Genomic DNA, 21,778 nt, shown 5'->3' with positions numbered 1-21,778 from the left:
CAGGACATCTGCCAGCCGAAACTCGCCCTTATCAACTATCTGCCACATTTTTATGAATGTCATCACTGCCACATTGTGCACTGCGGTGAAGGCTGCTCTGCAGGTTGTGCGTGCGCGTGTGTATGTGTGTGTGTCTTTGCAGGGGGGCAGCTTGTGCGTGATGATGATGATGATGATGATGATGCGCGTGACGCCACGGGCAGAAGCAGATCAGCGGAGCAGACAGGACCCGGGCTGAAGCAGCAGCAGCAGCAGCACCAGCAGCAGCATCCGCACCAACAGCGCCGCCACAAAAAGGGAGCTCAGTGCTGCTGGAAGCTCGACTCTCCGCTCCTCTCCTTCAGGGTTTGAGATGCTCCGGCTCGGCGGCAGGATGTGCGGCTTGTCGGCCCTGCTCTCGGTGCTTCTTGCCGGGCTCGCGGCGGCTTCCTCGGACCTGTTTGACAACCAACTGGGCGACATCAATTACTGCAAAAAGCAATGCCAGCTCACCATCAAAAACAAAAGCCCCGCTAAAGTAAGTTATTCTTGTATGTTGTAGCGTAGGCTGCCTCTGCAGAAAGCGCATTATCAGCAGCGAGGTGACAGCTACATCCTGCTGTTCGACATTTCAGCGCCTGCAACGATGCACAGACAAACATATTAGACCCGGCATGGAAAAAGGCTATATATCTTTACACAAAAAATATAAAATAAACGCGTTTTGGTCTGTGCGTAATTGCAGGTTTGCTCCGGTTTTTCGATGCATCCTCTCTCGGATGCTACGTCGCACAATTTGGGCCGAAAATGGATGCAGCTCGTTTTCTTCTGCATCTTAAAGGCTCGTCCAAGAAGTGAACTGCATCCAGGCAGCTCATCTAAGACGTAATTGCAACAAGCTGCGCCAATAATTGTCTGAATTTCTGAATCCGCAATTAAGGTCGGTGAGGCCAGACGTATCGGACGCAGGTTACGGAGGATCAGTGAGACTATTGTGAAGCATGAAGCAGTTATCCTTCACCGACAGTTTACACAGCTCTCTGCTGCTCAAACAAGGCCAGGCTGGATCCTAACAGGACGGTATAAGATGGCAGGGAAATACAGGAGTTTCTGTGGATATGAGCCTTGCTTAGATTTTCAGTGTCGGATGTTTTCCCTCCCACCACCACCTCCTCCTCCTCCTCCTCCTCTGCTGCTGCCTTCAGGTGTGGTTCAGGCGTCCTGTAGGGCAGCAGGAGTAGAGCTGCAAAGCGGGTCACAGTCACCTGGTTTGAAGACTGTGACTGAAAACAGGCAGCTTTTGCGTATATGTCGAGTTCCCTGCTGGATGATAACTACAGGGATGTTGAATAAGCAGTCGACTTTTAACTGTAAGGCAGAGCTTCGTGGTTTGGGATAAACACCCCTCTCTGCGTCCTGTGAATAAACAGGGAAACGCAGTGAAGATGATGACAAGTGCAAGTCTTTAATAAACCGGTCATGGTTCTTTGTCTCTCCTGTTCCCAGAGAGGTCACTAGAGGGCGCCGTTTCCCCCTTTGAGGCCGAGAATTAAGGCATTATGACCAAAGGGAGCACAGTAATGTGCAGCTTCCTTTCTCACCGCCTCATTTTCTTGCACAAGTTTTATGCAACTGGCTCATTATCACCAGTTTTCTTTTACAGTGAGTGATTATGACAGGCTATAATAGAGCAGCTGCAGCGTGTCATTAAGAGATACCATAACCCATCTCTCTGACATATTTTCTAACAAGGTTATGTTGAGTTTATCCAAGAGTGCTGGAGACATCTCTAATTTTGCACACCCCCCCTCGCCTCTTCTCTCTGTCTGGCTGGTAGGACTCCATAATGAACGCCTGTCACCGTGGCTGTCGCCTCTACTCCATCTGTCAGTTTGTCAATGGCAACGCCGGCTTCAATACCAGCAGGGAGGAGTGTCAGGGAGGTGAGTCAGTGTGTCAATCTGTCTGTTGGACTGTTTGAATGAGTTTGCTGGTCTTAGTCTTGCTTGACAGAGGCTTCAGTCTTTTATACGTGGTGTCAAAACAGAAGACGTGAATCCTCATGAAAATAAAATCCAATTGGCATCATTCACTTGAACCTAGGTGTACTTAGTGCAGCATAATGTGCAGGTTCAACGTCTTACTCACAGTAATTTCTAGCTGAATTGTGTATTAAACCCTGAAGCAATGGGTCCTTTTGACAAGACAGGAAAGTAAATATCCATCACTCACTCACTCTTTCTACTTAAAGGTAACTGTGGTCTCCTTTGAGTAGAAACCAAATGTAAGTTAATTTCAGGTGGAATCAAACATTTATATAAGTTCTTGGACAAAAGCAGATCGCAGCCACGGGGCTTTCCAGCCTGACATTTCCATCCATCCATTATCTATACCGCCTATCCCTTTCGGGGTTGCAGCTGGTTGCAGGGCCACATGCAAGGACAAACAAACATTCACACTTGCACTCACACCTACGGACAATTTAGAGTCACCAATTAACCTAATGAGCATGTTTTTGGTCTGTGGGAGGAAGCCGGAGTATCCGGAGAGAACCCACGCATGCACGGGAAGAACATGCAAGCTTCAGACAGAAAGGCCCCGTCTGACCCGGGGATCGAACCGGCAACCTTCTTGCTGTGAGGCACACGCACTACCTGCTGCGCCACCGTGCAGCCCACCTGACATCTCTTAAACATTAAAATGTCGAACACGGCTCGGCTAAACATTGCACTCTCTCCTAAAAGCTGGCAGGCTCAGTGGGTATTTTCTGTGTGGTTGAGGCTGTTCAGCCTGTTTGAACTGCTGTATTGGAAATCAATGATGTGATTTGCCATCCAGACAGCAGATGCCCCATCGCCCCCTGTTTCAATAACGGCAGCGTGGAGTGAATCGTCTCCACAGGGGCCAACAGATACATCTCGCTTGCATCTTTATCTTTCTTCCCACATAAACAGCCTGCACCTGATTTATTTCTTCTCGTCTCCTACCCAGCTGACTGTAGTGCGGCATGCCCACTCACTTTTGTGCTTCTTCTTTTTTCTTTTCACTCCTTCATCTGCACTCTCAACCCCTTGTTCTTCTCTTCCTTTTTTTTCATGCTTCACAACTGTCCCTCCTTCCCTTTCTCTCTCTCTCTCTCTCTCTCTCTCTCTCTCTCCAGCCTGCCAGGAGGCATATATCAAGCTGCTGGAGCAGGACGCCTGCAGCACAGGCTGTGCCAGCCAACCCTCTGAACCTGAGATCAAGAGGAGGAAGGTGAGAAAGCTCTGCAGTCAATGGCTGCACGCGTAAATACTGAAAAGCAGGTATAAAGGCCAAAGTGACACTGGGCGTCCGAAGATTGATATCACTACCAAGAACTCAAGCGTGTGCATATACTGAAACACATTCGCAGTCAGTACTCGTAATAGTGTCCTGCTCTCTCTTTGGCAGCTCAGAGCCATGACTCTCCGCCCTAAGCCCCCCTCTGTGATGGAGGCCGTGTCCAGTTGGTGCAATGACATCGTCAGCTCTGCCCAGAGCTTCATCTCCTCCACCTGGACCTTCTACCTGCAGGCTGATGACGGCAAGGTGGTGGTTTTTCAGGTAGGACCCGTCTCAGTGGGCAGCCAGGCTTTGCATTTTGGGCTCATTCTCGTGTCTCGCAAACAGCATTTTCCTCTGATCTGCCCGTTCTATGTTTAATGCTTAGACATAAATGGTTAAAGGTTCTGGAAAAGTTTCTGCGCTGTTTTGGCAATTTATCCAACCCAGTTGCTTTTAAACTTAAACCTAGATCCTAAAAACACATCACATCCAGCAGATTTGCTCGACGTGATGTGTTTTTGTGTTTCTGGCAGCAGCAGTTGGTTGTTAATAATTAATAGAAGAAAAACTTTGTAGCTGTGGCTCCTGTGGCTCAACTGAAGAAGAAAAATGGGCCACAGTGTCGTGGAAGTACCTACCTTGTCCCCAAACTTCATTCCCAGAAATTGAAGAAAACAGGCCGACAAGCAGATTTTCAGCGTATTTCAGAACGAGTCCTCTTCCTGTTTTGGCTGAACACACTTCATACCCAATCTTATCAGTGAACAAATGCAAAGAGGCACACAGACTGCATCACTTTACGCTGTGATGCCCTGAATATATGTAGTTTTCTACAGTCTCCGCTGCATGAGTAAGAAGTAATTTAAGAATCACGTGGTGGCTAATATTCAGCATGCAAGGCCTTTTTTTTATTTTACTACACAGCTGAAAACTGTCAGTCTGAGTATCTGCACACATGCTGCAACAGACACAGACAAATGAAATCTCCATAGATATTAAAATTAATATCTGCGAAGCTTTTTCATGTCGTATGTTTTCAAATTGGAGGTTAAAAGCAAACCAGTGGACCTTTATAGATTATTAGCTGCGCTAACCTCTGCTTCCTGTTACGATAGTGAAATATCTCCTCTGCTACACGCTGCTGTAGAGTTTGGTCGGCTGCCAGAATAACTCACAGCCCATTTTAGAGTCAGTGCATCTGTGAAGGTTGAGTGAGCAAGGGCACGCAGCAGGGTGGGGACAAGGTGGGTGAATTCATTCATTTCAGCACTTTAATTGTTTGTAAATGTCCTTTTAAATTATGTCACATGCCCTCAGCAACATGCATATTTGATGACCGGCGGGGCTGGCTGTGGTGAAGTTTGCCTCAGGACGGAAACATGCTGCAAGATTTAAAAGAGAGTGGACGGCACTAAAGAATAAAGTTCTGGCCGTGACAAACAAATATTCGCAAGGTATTCCTGGAAGTTGAAAAGGTGCACTGACTGGAGCTGACAGACTCATTGTTCATGCAACAGCGTGATTACCTTCACCGGGGAGGTGTATTTTGGTCCTGGTGGTGTGTCCGTTTGTTGAGGACTGCTGGTGAAGCGCATACAGTGACTCTCTGTCACTTCATGTGTATTTTCCTGCTGATCTGGATCCAGATTCAGATCAGTCTCGGGAACCATTAGCTGATGATGATTTAGCCCTTGGAGGCAACGGCCAGTGTTTCAGGGCTTCTGGTGTTGCAGGCAGATGTCCAAACAACAGATATGCGGGCCAAGGCTTCCTCTTTCGTGAGCCGGTCATTGTTTACAGTCCGATTAGCAACTTGTCTTTCAAATTCAGCAGCATCTTGACATTTAGGCGTTTCTATATACAGACACCTGCATGCGAATGTAGATCAATTAAAAAGCTAAATTGTTATCAGGCGATAGCTGATGGGTTCAAAGACTGCATTTCTGCCTTCAGCCTCTTTTCTCTCCTTGTTTACCTGCAAAGCCCGATCAAATGTGATTGTTCAACACTGCTTGGACTACAAACGCACACCAGATATCTGCAGTTATAGAGATTAGAAGCAGATTAAATATTTCCCCACATTTCTATTATTGAAATAGCAAATTTAGATGTATGTATAATCCCTTTGAGGGCTTTCTATTCAAACTTGAACAGACTGCTAAAATCACTTCCCTAAACTACCTATACATTAAAGCTATAATAAGATTTGGTCCGTCTAACCACAGACTCCCCGACCATGTCCTCCAAATGTCCAAAACTGGTTAGAAACCTGCATCCTTGTCAGGGGTTTTCCTGTTTGGATAATGTCACTGTGATGGCATTTTTAGCTCCATAATTAAAGGGCTCACTGGCAAATGATAGCATTTATGCACCGTAACCCATATAGAAGAGCTTCTGTATGACAGAGGAGTCTTTTATATGCTGAAATTCACTATTAGGTAGAAGAAGCTGCTTGCAGGCTGACCCCATATAGAGATGCAGCAGCCACAGAACGTGAAATTACCAACATTTCTTTCGGACTTGGTGATGGATGTTTGCTCTTTATAGCAGTGACATGCGGGCTGAAGCGGCGAGGGGAAGCCAGGCTCCACGGGGCTGTGAGAAGACTGTCAGGCCTGTGTTTAGTGGGCAGCTGGCAAACCGCCACCAGCTTGACAGATTGACTCTCAGAGTGTTGAAACAACAGAAAAAGTCCAGCTAAGTTGAAGGACAGCAGAGGGGGAAAACAAGCCAACGCTGCCTGCAATATAAATGCTGTGGATGACCGTAATGAGCTGTCTATATACATCCATCTGTGTACTCGTGTGTGTTTGTGTGACTTCAGGTTATAGGAATAACTAGTTGCGTGCAGCCTCGAGCTTCATAAAAAGGACAGCTACCAGTTCGCAGTCAGGGGCAGCAGTTAGTTCGGATTATAAGGGTGGAGTAAAGTCACTCTTAGGCCGCAACGGAGGTTTCTCTCCAGGGAAGGGAAAAAGAAAGAAAGGTTGTAATCATGAGGAAATATTGGTAAAACACAGCCCTTTAGTTCAGTCATTCCCCTCACACAACTCCCTTGTTATTTTGACCAATCAGCCCATGATAGCGCGACAGTGTGAGAGCGTTTGGGACAAAAGTGAGTCGATTAAAGACTTCCTCCAACCGAGCCGCGGTTCTGCTAGCGAGCTGCCCCGCAGAACAAATTGAACTGGGCGTAAGGCTGAATACAAAGAGAGAAATCCCTACTCCCATTTCTTCTTGACAATTGCATTAGTCATTCTCCCCGAATGAATTTTAAAGAAACAAAACCCCCGAACAGAACAGAACAGAACAGAACAGAACAGAACAGAACAGAACAGAACAGAACAGAACAAAGAGGACCAGCAAAATAATAGTGTTTGAAGGAAGCGTGACTTATGCTGCACTGAAATGGAAGTCAGTGTGTTTTCTCAGCTTAGTTTACTCATCACAAGAGACATTAAGTGACTTGAGCATGACATGCAGTATGCATGTATGGAAAGGCTGGTTACATTATATTTTATATTTGTTTTAATTATTGTCGACAAATGTCGCTAAAAATACTTTCTGACCTTCCTAGTGTCTGTTGTGCTTAGCGACAAGCACATTAATTACTACTGAAGACATAAGTCTTTAAAAATCGGTCACTGATGTATTTTTTTAATTTTAAAAAGAGCTCAGTAATTTCCTAAAACAGCTGCACACTACAGGTTTTAGCCAACATTGGTCGAACAGTTGTGCATTTGTTGAGGACTAGTTTCAGAGGTGGATTAATACACATTTGATGTTCTAGTGAGTATTAATGGTGGCAGGACGAAGTCAAAATAATCTAAATGTTCACTTTAAGATACGGCTCACTGATTTGTTTTCATTACACTTTGGACACCAGTGGAGCTCCATGGCACAGAGTAAGAAGCTGTACTCAGTCAATTCTCGTTCGCTCGATCAAGTTATTGTTGATTTTGGCCTTTTCGTGAGTTTTGTTGACAGTAAGAGAAATGTAGAATATCACCAGACTTTAAGTCCTTTAAGCCTGAAGCATTTGTCTCTCAGTCTGGGGCACTAAATCCATCACATACTGCGTGTTGTTTTTGTCTTTTGTACACATTTTCTCTTTCCTGTGACATTTCACAGCTAATGGAAATATAAAAACTGGAATCAAATGACCACGTAAGGGCACTGCAATTAAAGTTCAGATTTTAGGATTCCAGATTAAAAGCTAGAATTCAATTTACGCAAAATATTTGCCAGATGGACGATATAGTTTTTTTTTTTACATTAATTTATTAATTGTCAAAAGCTATGAACTGTCCAAATCAACTGAAACCCTGTCTGTTTATGACTGAGACATTTCTGAACCCCTCTTTTTCTTTCTTTCTTTCTTTCTTTCTTTCTTTCTTTCTTTCTTTCTTTCTGAAGCCAGAGCACCTTTTGCATTCCCTCTCATAATGCATGACAGATGCAGATCAGGCTCCGCTCGCTCTGATGGTTAGATCTCTTCAGTGTGCAGCCAATGAGAATCACCCCCCTCGCATCTACCCTCGTCTCCTCAAACCCTTACATTGCCGCTGCATCTGGTTTCAATGCACTTTGTCAGAAAACACTGCTCGCTAGGGGTAATAAACGGGGGTTGTGAAATAAGCTTTTTAACGGAAGAGGTTTGAGGGAATGTAAGTGTTTTGGAGGCAGACGAACCGGCCACGTCCCCACAGTCAGCTACAGTCGGTGGTTTTGTTATTCTGGACAAGTGATGGAAGTCGTCCAGCAGATAAAGAATCAACTATTTCCAAAGTAAACTAATGAGAATGAATGAAGCTGAGGAGGAATTTAGTTGGTGTAAGACACAGCAAGAGGTTTCAAAGTCCATTGATCCACTTAGTGTCAAAATCGATAAATACCGGGAGGTTGACACTACTGCACTGGGATATACCGTACTCCTCTAAATACTTGTGTGTGTGTGTGTGTGTGTGTGTGTGTGTGTGTGTGTGTGTGTGTGTGTGTGTGTTGTTGCTGGGGCCGGCGATGGTATTGTTACAGCCAACTACAGCTGCTGTTGTAGTGGAGGCAGGGTCAGCGGTGGGGAACCAAAATCCTCTTTTAATGAGTTCTCCAGGGGAACCAGAAACACTGCGCACATAATGAAACACACAACAGTGCAAATACTGACAGCAGGCTGTGTGCATATGTGTGCAGCGGTTGTTTTAAAAGCCATTTTTCAGCTCAGTTCAGTCCCAGTTCAAGAGGTTTAACTTGACTGATCTGGGTGTGTGAGAGACAGGCAGGCAGTGTGAGCGAGCGAGAACAAAGGGTGGAAATCATTAGTTTCAAGGCAGTTTGATGAAGTTATACAACATACTGAATGCTCAGAATGAGATAAAACAGTCATTTTGCTGGTGTGCCTGACTGTAATTTGGGAGATATTACTTTTCACCGAACAGAAGAGTGAATTCAGATTCAGATGGTTACAACGTTAATTAAAATGTGCATCATCAAAGTGCTACCTTTGATGTCACCTTTAGCTGACGTTTATTGCTTTCAACACACATTTCTTCATGTTCTTTAATATAACTCGGCCACCTCAACATGACCTGTCATGCTAAAGGTTGAAAAAACTGCATTCAGGGTCCAGCAGGCCTTTAGATGTTAGCCGATCCTGACCTCTGACCTTTCAGTGGAGAAAGAGCATTTTTGGTTTCAGCTACGCATCGAATGTTAACGTTTTACATCAAGTCAACTTTTAATACTGACATTAATGTAAAATTAGCTGACTGTCAGCTGGGTGTTACATTTAAATCAACTATATATTAGATGTTTTCTACAGCTCACTCATTTTAAGGAGGAGATTAGCCCAGCTTCGCATAGAGACTGGAACGACCAGCCTGGCTTTGTCAAAAGGTGTCAAAATCCACCTATTGGCACCTCTAAAGCTCAATAATTAGCAACTAAATCCACAGCATGTCGTTTTTACATTCAAATATTTATCTAGCTGTTCCTCCCCGCTTCCAGTCTTTATGCTAAGCTAGGCTAATCAGCTCTAGCTCCACAGTTACCGTACAGACATGAAAATGGTATGAATTTTCTGATCTGAATCTTGGAAACAAAGCTTATTTTCCAAACTGTTTCTTTAAAGCTCCCTGTTAAGTTTCTCATTTCTCATATTTGATTCATCTACTGTGGTATTTCTCTCTGTTCTTTCGAGCTTCCCAGCCAACTATTCTTAGTTGCAGCTCCTCTGTGGTCTGACCTCTCGCACTGTTAAACAGATCATTTCCTGTCAGATCTGCTGGTGAATTACGGGGCTATAATTGCTGCCATGATGGCTGACTGTCTTTCTTTTTGTTGTTTTCATCTCTTCAGAGCCAGCCAGAGATGGAGTACTCTCTGCCCGAGCTGCAGGCTCCTCGATCCAACGTGGCGGACAAACCCTGGCCCCAGGTCCACTCTCACACCCAGAGGCCCCATGGTGAGAACATGTACACAGCACACGCACTGCACATGAACACATTTATCTGTGCATGTTGCTGCAATATCCCGTTGTTTGGCAGGTGTGAGGGGACATGGCGAGAGGGGAGCATCCAAAGCAGGAGGCAAAGGGAAGCACCCTGTCCAGCACACAGACGACCCCACAGCTGAGCACGACTTCCTCGGCTGCATGTCCAGGTGAGCTGGAGTTACCCTGCAGAGAGTTTAAGAGTGAGATGGGAGAACTAATGTTCCTTACAAGCGGTTTATTGTCAGCGTGAAAATCAGCTTGCAGAGAATCCATCACAGCGAACATCATAGCTTTGATTGTTGTCGGTCTTATAATATCATTGTGCGATGTATGCGGTCCACATCAATCTACACGTTCAACTGAATCACCTCGCGATGATGTATTTTCTGCAAAAACAGAGGTAGACGTGATGGATTGAGACGCATCCGCTGAGATGACTGAATGTTTCCTGTCTCTGGAAGATAATTCTAATACCATACTGACAGTAAGGAGGGAGAAAGGGATTTAAAGCAGTAGTCGTTGAACTGTCATATCGCTCATATTGAAAGTGCACTTTTCACACATTTAGTTACACTGGATCTTGTACTATTTGATGTTTAGTTTCTCTGCTTTTCTACCCCTCTCTAGTCTCATCCCCAAGCTCTTGTCTCCTTCTTTTTGCGTCTCGTTTTTCATTCTTCAGACGTTCGGGCCTTCCACGGTGGATTTTAGCGGCCTGTCTCTTCCTGTCCATCATGGTCATGTTGTGGCTCAGCTGTGCCAGCCTCGTCACCGCGCCGGAGCAGCACATCAAGACGCAGGTACACACGCAGGGAAGCACCCACACTAGTGTAATCACATGCACATGTGAGGGGAAGCAATGACTTAATACGCTCACAAATCCAAGCGTGACTCAGCATACTTGGCGGAGCGAGTGGAGGGGCAGTTGGAGATCCAGGAGCACATTGCAACTTAGGCTGAAGCCTGAGGTCCTTGCATGTGTGCTGCTGACGTGTGCACCCATGTTTTTTGATGTTTGCGTGACTTAAATTGGTGAAGGTGCACACAAAATTAGACACAACTCTCTTGATCATACATTCCTCAGCCTGACGACACAGCAGTGATTCCAGGGAAGCAGAGTAAACGTGACTGTAATATCTGATTCCTGTCAGCAATTCCCATCCACAACAGTTGGGACGCTGCTGCACAACCCCGATTCCAAAAACGATGAGACACTGTGTAAAAGTATACCTGAGTCCATGTAGGAACTGAGCCTACATTTACACACAGCAGGGTTTTTTTTGGTTTTTTTCACAACATCGTTTCAAAACGCTGTCGTTTACATGAACCCGGATAAATACGCTGTCGAGCGCCATCATAACGAGTGTAAACATAGGTCACTCACATGACGTTTCGGAACCTAAAACGCTGTTGAACCCTGTTCACACGCCAACACATAACCGGCGTTTTCTGAAAACTCCACTTTGGCCGGAGTTTTTAAAAATGATCGTTTTCCGTGAAAAAAAACTCTGTTTGCGTGTAAACGAGAGGCCAAACCGCATGAAAACATCTGCATTTTCCTTAAGTGTAAACGTAGCATGAGTCTTTCATACCCAATCATGACACTATCACCTGTTACCAATGAGCCTGATTACCTGTGGAATGATCCACACAGGTGTTTTTGGAGCACTCCACAACTTTCTTTGTCTTTTATTGCTCCTGTCCAAACTGGTTTGAAACATGTCGCTGCATCAAATTTAAATGTACTGTACTGTTTCCAATTCATGTCAGAAAGAGATGAGTAAATGATCACGATCTGCCTGTTTTACACAGAGTCCCAGCTTTCTTGGAAGCAGGTTTCTACTTTGATCTAATCACTTTATAGCCGAGTGAAGGTGTCTCTGCATCTGCAGTCTGTAATTTGAGTGACACACGTTCTCCAAACTTTGCTGATGCAGCCCAGATTCCCTGTGTTTACCTTGTTTAAATCAAAGACGGGCTTTCTAGGACAGCAGCTGTGTGCCTCGTCCTCCTCCTTCCCTCCAACTTAAATTACAACACTCCATCAAATCATTACAGGAACCGTCAGCCGCATAAAGACTTTAATCAGGCTGTCTTTACATTCCCAGTTTGGGGTTTCTCACTTAATTGCTTCATGCAGTCAAATCAAGTCAAGTCAAGATGTGGTGAAGTATTGTAGGTGGAGGTATGAGTACCTGGACTTGTTATCACTTGTTCCTCCTTGATGTCTTTTCAGCTGAGCATCAACGGCGATAAAGAGTTTCTGGATAATGCCCACAAAGTCAACCCGTACCACCTGAGTCCCGTGATCGCCGTCGCCGTGAAGCAGTCAGAGGAGAGTCAGGAAGCCGGGCCGCTGCCGGTGAAAGTTGACCTCAACAAAACCTGTGTTTAGGAAGGACCAGCGGGGGAGCTCCATGTCTGAAACCTTTGGCCCTTCAGTGAAAGGGGTGAAACAAAACACATCACGGGACTCACTCAGTCACCAGAATTTTTTAAAGCATATTTTTAAGAGCATGGCACCCTCCCGTCATTTAGGATATCATATGAATCATCTAGCTTGCTCTTGTTGGTCTGATGGCGCTTCATTTCTCTTGTACAGTCCAGATTTCCTCAAGTCCATCCTCAAGTTTTACCTTAATGATCCGCCTGCTCATTGCTTATTGATAAGTCAGTGCTGGAGACAAGCAGAGAGGATGGATTACAGCTGAGAGCTCTCGTATCATTTTTCATGTCTTGCGTGGACGAGAGAAGACAAACGCAGAGGTTCATTTTAGATTTCATTTTGCCTCGTTCTCACAGAGAGTTTGGATTAATTGATGGGTTGCTGAGAGCGAGAAAAGGTGTGAAAAAAGCGAGAGAGGAGGGAGGAAGACGAATGGAAGGTGGGCTAAATGCTTTGGCCTGTGAGCGCTGCAGGAAACAGATACTGTGGCTCACAGTTTCTAATCTGTTTACATAATCAGCTTTCTGAGCTGTTTAGTAAACTGTAGAAATTCATAAATCATGTTTTCCCTTCCGCAACGGAAAGCAACTCTCAGGTGAGCTACACCTTCTCACCAAGTTCAGAGAAACGGTCAAACTCAAATCTAAAACAGCGTCTTCTGTCGCCACATTCCTGCGTGTGTGTTTGTGTGTGTTCGGATGTGTGGGTGTGTGTGCGTGCATAACAACAGCACACGTGCATTTATGGGGAGCAAATATTAAAAACTGGCAGATTCAAAACTGGAACTGGATCGAAAACCTTTATTTATATTCTCCTCTATTTATTCAGAGTCATCGACATGAGTTATCTGTTGAATAGTGTTATTGAAGTGCCATGTACAGTTAATTCATCATGCAAATGTAATTGCTCTGTATGTAAAATACATTGTAACACAGATGGAAAGAGACACGTAGAGAGAGGATTGCACCTATAACTGTATTATTATTCATATTATTAATATTATTATTATCATATTATTGCTCTTATATCACTTCAAGAGTTCCTAGCTGTTATATGTGCCATGTGCTTTCTAATAGCTGACTATTTTGTATGTCCTAGGAGCACACACTGAAGGATAACCTCTGTAACAATGTGTAATGCAAAGCTTTTAACATAGGTCTTTGTTATTGAGCAGAGTTGCACAGTCTTAGAGAAGATTTTCTGTTTTCCTCTCAGTGCTTTTGATGTCCTGTAACGCTCTCGTTTCATCCAGGCTATGTAGACAATAAACCGTGCATGCAAGTGACGCTTCGGTAGTTTATCTTAACCTCCGGCCGTGCCAGTATGGTAAGCCTCTGCTGTAGACTTGTGATTTTTTGTGTTACTATTTACTGTAAACATTGAATAGAATGTGTAATGAATGACAATATCCTCATATTTTACAGGAAGGACTCTTAATTAAAAAGCCATTCAATCAATATCTGTGCTGGTTGGAGCTGAAGGCGAATCACGAGGAAGATGAATTTCAATCCATATTGTTTCCTTTTTACTGGTCTGTTTATTTTCAATGAAATGATACTTACAACATGATGAAATAAAGTGTTTTCATTGTAAATAAATTAGAGGGTTAAGTGTGTGTTTTTTGCCGTTTACACTAAAAAGAGGAATGAATTAAGAAGAATGCTATCACATAAATGGTTCATATTGTACACTGTAGCCAGAGCGTGCAGTTGTGCATATGTGTGTGAGGGTGTGAGTGTGTGTGAAGCTCTTAAAAAAATGAAGCTACAAAATAAAGAAGAAAAAATTCAAGCCAGAGGAAAAGCAGCCTGGATATCTAAATACTGAAGAGCTCAAAATACACCTCGTTTCCAAAAGTATGTAGACACCTTTTGTGCGGTTATTGAGGAGCTCACATCAAAACCACGGTCTTTAACGCAATGCTATACCAGCCTCCACTCTTCTAGCAAGGCTTTCCAAAAGGTTTCATGCGCTGGCTGCTGGGATTAGTGAAGTCAGCCGCTGATGCTGGGCGATGGGGCTCATGGTCAACGTTTTAATCCATCCCAATGGTGTTGGAGGTCAGGCTCTGTGCAGGCCGGTGCTTCAGGCCTTGTTGCATTGATAAACAAGTGGACCCTCTCCAAATTTGAAAGATGAAAGCACATTATTGTCTAAAGCATCATTGTATAATTCACCATTCCTTGGCGCTTAAGGGTTTGCTTCACACAAACCACCAAAAAAGCCCCAAAATAAAGGTGTGTCCACATACTTTTGGTCATATAATGTAGGTCATTCAGTTTCTTTTCAAAAATCATAACTGGACATGCAGTGCTGGTGATTTTTCAAGCTTCCACTCTCAAAAACCCATCTTAAGTGTGTAATACAAGTTTTTGTCCACTTGGTGGCAGCAGAGTTCAAGTATTTCTACCCTAATGAGAAGTTTATTGAGGCACGGCTGCATCTGTTAATCGTAAAATGCTGAAGTCTGCTGTACCTTGTTTTCAGTTCACCTGAGCTTAAGTGATGAATCTGATAATTATATATATTCATGCATCTGAGAGCAATGATTTTATTTTCAACACAATTTAACATTAGAGAGAGCAGGTTCTGCAGCCATAGAGGACAGATGTGTAGCTGCAGAGTTCTGGCTCTTAACTGGAAAATCCATACCACAGTATGCACAGAAGGAGCTGATAGCATGATGGCTGAGAAAAATAATGGGTGGCATTAAGCTGAAAGTTTCTTTCTGAAGGGGTGGAAAAAATGATCACAAAACAACATGACAGATGAGAGCTGCAGCATCAAGTGAAGGCAGATTCAGCTGCTGGGATGACTGCTGAGAGAATAGATGAAGCAGCTGCCTGCTTTCACCTGCAGGAGACAGAAACATGTAATGAAGTTCATCTAAACCTGAGCTGGCACGTGCATTTTGGCTGAAATCAGACACCTGACGTCTGTCATTCATAAAGTAAGATTTGTGCAGTTCAGTCCAAAATAGAGCAGATTATAATACCACACACTGCTCTATTTACGCTAACCTGTAACAGATATAATTAAGCCATTTAGCTTCATTTAAAGCAGCTTCTTCTCCAACAAGATTCCCTCAAGAAAAGAGACAATAAGAAAAGAAGACAGAAATTTTTTCATTGGTTTCTCTGTCATTGCATCAAAAGCAGACCAAATACAATGAATACATAATCAAACACCACACGACGGGGGCAACACACCAGAGCTCCCAGTGCATGTGTCCAATTAGCATAACATGCTGGCTGGCTGTGTGAACGACAGACAGACAGAAGGAAATATCAAAACATGTCTCCTTGTTGTCAGCTGTGACACATAATCAAAGAGAAGAAGCTTCTCTACAAGCGGGTGTTACGTTGCATTACCCTGTGATGTTTTGGCAGGAGAAAGTGCAGCGTGTGTGTGCGGCCGCTGGTCATTCTGCATACTGTAGGTCTGTGAAGGCAACATCGACACCCTCCATTAACACCGAGTGTGCGTCGACAGGTGATGACACCTGAGGCCTGGAGGAACTTTTCAGAGCAAGACTTCTTGTTGTTTTCTGTTGTCATAAGCTGTTGCGTGGGCAGAGGGCGTAAATCTGTGTCTCTGACTTCCCTTTCACCCACCTCACAGGAGGCTGCGTCAGAGCTCTGATTTGTCTGCCATACATTCAGACACTTTAGGTAAAGAGAGAAAAATTGCCTACTGTAGTGCCACTTCACTAACTTGACCGGGCCGGCCTTCGCTCTGTGTGCAGTGAATGGGCTTTGGCGGCAGCTGGGCTCCCATTGATAATGAATTGGAGAGAGGCGGAGAGAGAGGAAGGTGGTGGTGGTGGTGGTGGTGGTGGTGGTGGTGGTGGGGGTCTTGCGTGTGTGTGTGTGTGTGTCTCTCTCAAACTGGCTACAAATAGATCCCATGTTTGTGTGTGGACGCTGTGGAGGAGGAGGACGCTAAAAATGAAAAAGAGTAGGAATGGTTTGTACTTTCCACACTGACACGCTGACTCATTTAATGCAAATGGGCCCTGTGGTCTCACTATTTCTCTGTCTCCCACAATCAGACTTTTGACGCAGGGAGAGACAAACTGAGATTTTACATCCTTCCAGCCTCACTCTGTCTCACCAAATATTGTCTCCAAACAAGGCTTGAGCCATAATTTTACATATCAACACGGCTGAGGACAATGTTTCCCAATGCCAGATGTTTATTTCCTCATGTGATGATTTAAATGTTGTTTTAACACCTCCAGAAATATGAATGTAGTGCAAAAAGGGCATTTTTAAATATGCTGAAGCAAAAACAATATCAGACTCTATATAAACAGCCATCATGTGAAATCTCCAAGTTCCTCTCTTGCCATCGCCCTCTTTTATTCCTCCCTCTCTTCTCATGATCCTCCCTCTTTCCTCCCTGCTGATCTTCATCTTTCCGCGCGACATCGCAAATGAACATAGTTTGTTGCACCTTTTGGCTAATCAGCCCCAAGTAATTGCCATGAGTGCCTCATTCAGCAATGGGGTGCACAAACACAGCACAACCAGCAAGCAAGGACCCCCCCCCCCGTCACTGTCGTTCAGCTGATCGCCCACAGGGGGCGCTATGGATCCAGGTATGAATGCTGGTGGCCCCATTATTACAATTTAATGGTTTATGCGAGCGAAGAGGCAATGTTCCTCTCTCTCTCCCTCCCTCCCAGCAGAAAGCTGTGTGCTGCTCTTATCTGGCCAGACCTGCTGCAGGAGCCAACCTGCAGTGCATTAAACAAGCCACCACCACTGACACACACACATAAACAGGCGAATACACACAGAGCTGCATGTGAAGATGTGTGTGTGACTGTGAAAATGAACAGAATAATGAGAGAGGAGCGAACAGTCAGAGACAGTTAAGGGGGAAGGAGAAGGAGAGTTCATCGGGGGGATTGATTGGACAGTCCACACTGTAGTGTATATTTGGGAATAATTCCCCTCAGAGACTACACTGAGGGAAAATGATGAAAATGTCATGTGTTCTCGCTCTTGTGCAAGAAAGTGACCTGCAGATGAGAAGTTTAATGAAGCTGCAGGAGAAACGGTCTTAATGGGGACGTGTCAATTGGCCTTTAAGCATTTTCATATTAAATATGCCACAGAGTTAAGGTAGAGTTTCAGCATTTATTTCCCCCCTAACACTAGCACATACTGGGCCCATGCTTTTCTTGAATGGATGGTTGACTGTCTGCATAATCTGACAAGTCTAGAAATTGAAATCTTGAATGCTGCTGGACCTGATCGGATCCCCCCCCCCCCCCCCCATGTTTCTTTGTGCACATCATGCACAAATAACAGAGGTAGCAAAGCATGAAACCTGTCAACTTTGCAGCCATCTGAGTCACGCCAACTGTGTGTGACAAGTGTCAAAATGAATGTGATTCTGTGTCAGATCTGCTTTGACACGGTGAAAAGTTTGGTGGGCTTTTTTTTTTTTTTTTTTTTTTTTTTTGGAGGGGTGGGGGGAGGGAAAGTACTCACTCTCCATCTCAGTCGCTTTGTTTCACAAACACACACACACACACGCACACACACACACGGAGAAAGAGAGAGAGAAAGGGAAAGATCCACCAAAGCGGACTTAGTTGAAGCAGTAACTTTATTTCACCACGACATCTGTCATAAACTTCCGCTGCGCCTATGACAAAGATTCAATCAGAGCTTTAACAACATGCCAAATCAAAATTCCGGGGACATTCTCTCTTTCTGTATCTCTCGGTCTTTTACAGCCGTAGCAGCCATGCACGTACACATGGGGAGACAGACATGTACATACAGCACGGATGCTACCCGGACTATTAAACTCCAAGCTGCCCGACACGCCACTCTCTCCAAACTAGGCACACAGGCATGAGCGGCCGGTTTCAAGCTGCCCTCTCTGTGAATTGATTCTACTATGAGCCTACACGAATCTCAGCTCTCAGAGGCGGGGGTGAGCGGTAGAAAACAGCGTGTCCAGTCCGGGTCGACACCTTACCGAATGTCACACAAGTAAAATCGGGTATCTTCAAACGTTATTGTAATTGTGTTTATTTCGCTGCAACAGAAAGACAACGCGTTACTCAAGGGATTCGTGGTATCTCCCACATTGCCTCACCCCCGCGCCGCGAAATGGAACATTCCACAATTTATTCCAGGGAAAGACTGACAGTTTTTTGGGTCATGAAGCAGCTGTTCAAGTCAGCGGCCGGTCTCCCCTCCGCTGGAATAAGAAATTAGTCCATTTTAAAGTAAATAACTAAAGCCTCTGGCCGATAAGAAGGAATTATAGAATGGTGTGCAGGCTCAATTTGACAGAGAGAGAGAGACCCCAAAACAGTTAAATCCAATAAATATGATTTTTCCCCCTCCTCCATCAAATTATTAAACACATTGGTGCTAAAGTTAGGCCAAGTTCTTATCAACACAAGAGAAGATGGGAGGCTGTATACCATAAGCAACTTACTCCCGTTATTGAAGAATTACATTTGCAAGGCTGTGTTAATAACACTGTTTTCAAAGTGACATGCACACATGATTATGCAAAATACTTTTTTTTCATTTGTGTTTTAGGCCTCTGGAGGTCATGCAGAATATCATCTGTTAGAGGTTTGAATCCTAATTGTCAAAATTGATTGCCAGCGTTACTGATGATGATAGTGTTTTGCTTATATTACTGTCATCACAGGCTCCATTTGTGTCAGTCATCACTCCGCTTAGTTGGAGTTTGACGTATGGGGGAAAGCATGACAGGGAGGCCACTCTGTATATTTCTTAAGTCATTTTTCTACACTCTGATTTATTAGACATCCTTATTAGAATTAATAAATTTGTTATGCACAACCTCTATTTGCCATAGTTAAGTCACTTATCTTTTTGACCTTTCACAGCAGGTGCTTTATCAGACTTTTTATGTAGTTAATTCTTCTTGGGTTTTTTTTTTTTTTTAGAAAAAAGGCCGCCTAACACCTTGAATCTATTAGTTGAACATATTCCAGATTTCAAAGGGCTGCACTTAGAGGCCACGAGTTAAATAACATCCAAGTATTGTGCCAACATATAATTAAGTTTCATGGAGCATAATGCATGCTGTATGAGATTAGCAATTTGCATCCTGAGCTAGTAGTTGTTTTCATTTCATTTCTGTATGCAAGGGAATGTATTACAGCCTCCTCATTTTCTGTACTGGGGAACTAATGCTGGAAGTGGTTCATAAAGTTTGCTGTGAGACTGTTGAGATTTCAATTAAATATAGGCCTGGTCTGTGTCATGGATTAAGTTTCATAAAAAGTGAAGACCTATGCTGTAAAGACTGACTGCGTGCCGCTGAATCCTGCAGCAGTGGAGCTGTTTAGTGGAGTATTGAAAATGAAAAAGATGACTCATTTGTAATCTCAGAATATTATTGAGTTTAATTATTTTTATTGAAAACACAAATTTGCTTTCATTCAGCTAAACTGCTCTCATATGTAACTATTACTGTAATGGGTGCTATGTTTACATCTTCAAATTAATGGACTAAATGTCTTTATTAAATTGGGAAAAATTCAGTAATTGAGTAAAATGTGTTGAAGGAGAATGATGCATGGGCTCACAAATTTATCAAAAACATTTACGAAATAGCAATAAAGCCAACAACATTAATAGCTTTGACTTTTATGTAATAAATGAACAGATGGTACATGATGACCATGTGGGAAGATGCAAACTTGTAATCTACATATCCAAAAGAAAATATACATTTCATTAGTGTCATCAACATCTGTTGTGTGGTAAATATTCTGTAAGACCCTGAAATCAAACCGAACCACTGACGGTGATAAAAAGAAAAAAAAGTTATCCGTTGAACAATCAAGTCAAAAAGATTTTGTTTACCTTTGTTGTGTAACACACTTGTCATATAATAATTGTGTAGGTAAATGCAAAGGTTAGGGCCCAGCTGTGGTTAAACTGGTTTGTATTTGCACCAAAGCCCATTGGCTTCACTTACTCATTCCTCCACATCTTTCTGCTTTTAATTTCCCTCAGTTATTTCATCCCTTCTTCCATTTCATCTTCTCCTCTTGTCCCCTCCACCTGATCCATTTGTCTCTCTACTTCTACATTTCTCTCTCCCTCGCCACCACGCCACTCTCCATCTGTTGGCCTTCCTCCATCTCCCCCGCCGCCCCCTCTCTCCTGTCTGCCCAGAGTCACCAGTCATCCACCAGCATGCGTTCCTCCTCTGGTCATAATGGAGATCATATGTTGAAGCCAGCTCTGAAACCCAACACGGGACGTCCACATCAAATAAAACCTGCTGTCAGCAGCGGGGCCTGGCTCTGCCAAGGGGAGTGAAACCATATCTGTGTCGGCCTCACCAACACGCCATAAAATGGAAACCCGAAAGACCAACAGACAGACCACACCTCTCTGGGAGACATTCCACCACCCCCCTGCAAAACTACAGTTTTTGTCGCATATTGGTTGAGGTGTGCTCAAACCTCTAAGGTGAAGTTTGCAGCCTTTCCACAAAGGTTTGCAGCTGTCACTCATTGAGATGCACATCGGTCTGATTGGCAGGAGATTTGTGCAACTGCATGAAAATTCAGTGCGTCATCTCAAAAATGTTAACACTGTCTTTGCAGTTCCGTCATCACTGTGGCATCCTCATAAGTCATCTAAATGCTCTTGTTTATTGCATCACCTTCCTTGCCTGAATACATGGATTTTCTGTACTGAACATAAAGTACCGTTGCTTATCCCGGTGTGCTTAGCTGACTTGTGAAATGGGCTCATCTTCTGCCAGTGAACAAAACAACGCTGATTTCAAGTTGGCACCAAACATCGATGACTTGAACTTAGAGCATTGCTGGACTATCAAAGTGCATTACGCTGTGAAAATAAAACCTGATTACAACCTTCGCTTGGCCACAAGGATTGACTTTCAACTTCATGGAGAGCCCACACTGATCTGCAGAAAATAGGGCATGACACCTTGGACAGACACCGTTGAATATCGCAAAAACAGAACCTCGGACCAGTCGGAGAGGTCACAACTTTAACAAGCAGCAGCTCAAATACGGCTTAGATGCGCTTTTCAAACTGTAAATTGCTTGTAAATCTTTGAGCCACTGTAAATTTGGTTCAGTATCACTCCCACTAATTCTGAATTTTGACTGTAGATTCCAAAGACGAGATCGGGATCTTGTAATCCAAAGGGATTGCGAACAGTACACCTCATTTCCAGGCTGGTACAGAAAAACTGGTGAATATCAGATAATCAGAAATCTAAAACGGTGTGCTAGCATATGAACATAATCTCCTGAAATCAATATTTAAATGGCCTGCTCACAGTAGATCAGAATTTTAAAGATCTTCTTTCAAGTGTGGGACTTCCTGTGCGGTGTCATAGACATGTGGCCCGTGGCCCACCACCCACCATATAAGGTGGCAGCAGCATCACCATTTCTCAGCAGATATGACCGAGATTGAATTGCCCTTCCAGCCCCCATGTCTGAGCAGTAGAGATAGAGATCCAGAGTAAGAGCTGGAAGATGGATGGAGCACTGGCGCTGA

The 21,778-nt window shown here is 44.0% G+C and overlaps 1 protein-coding gene across 1 annotated transcript; it reads left to right on the top strand.

Annotated features, from left to right (window-relative positions):
* Positions 1-77: 77 nt before the first annotated feature.
* On the top strand, positions 78-13,819 carry tmem59l (transmembrane protein 59-like). The gene is made up of 8 exons (XM_070961379.1): positions 78-517; positions 1,817-1,922; positions 3,140-3,234; positions 3,412-3,564; positions 9,640-9,745; positions 9,828-9,942; positions 10,458-10,575; positions 12,012-13,819. Exons 1-8 carry the CDS (start codon positions 353-355, stop codon positions 12,168-12,170), a joined length of 1,017 nt encoding a protein of 338 aa, XP_070817480.1. The 5' UTR covers positions 78-352; the 3' UTR covers positions 12,171-13,819.
* The last annotated feature ends 7,959 nt before the right edge of the window (positions 13,820-21,778 follow it).

Source organism: Chaetodon trifascialis, chromosome 4 (assembly GCF_039877785.1).
Source record: "Chaetodon trifascialis isolate fChaTrf1 chromosome 4, fChaTrf1.hap1, whole genome shotgun sequence".
Classification (NCBI taxonomy): domain Eukaryota; kingdom Metazoa; phylum Chordata; class Actinopteri; order Chaetodontiformes; family Chaetodontidae; genus Chaetodon; species Chaetodon trifascialis.
The sequence above is the reverse complement of the archived record's forward strand: the minus strand, read 5'-3'. Positions and strand labels throughout refer to the sequence as shown.

Coding starts and splice junctions, on each gene's coding strand:
- tmem59l (XM_070961379.1), top strand. CDS start 353: ATGCTCCGGCTCGGCGGCAGGATGTGCGGCTTGTCGGCCCTGCTCTCG. Junction 3,565..9,639: donor GCAAGGTGGTGGTTTTTCAG/GTAGGACCCGTC, acceptor TCATCTCTTCAG/AGCCAGCCAGAGATGGAGTA. Junction 10,576..12,011: donor AGCAGCACATCAAGACGCAG/GTACACACGCAG, acceptor ATGTCTTTTCAG/CTGAGCATCAACGGCGATAA.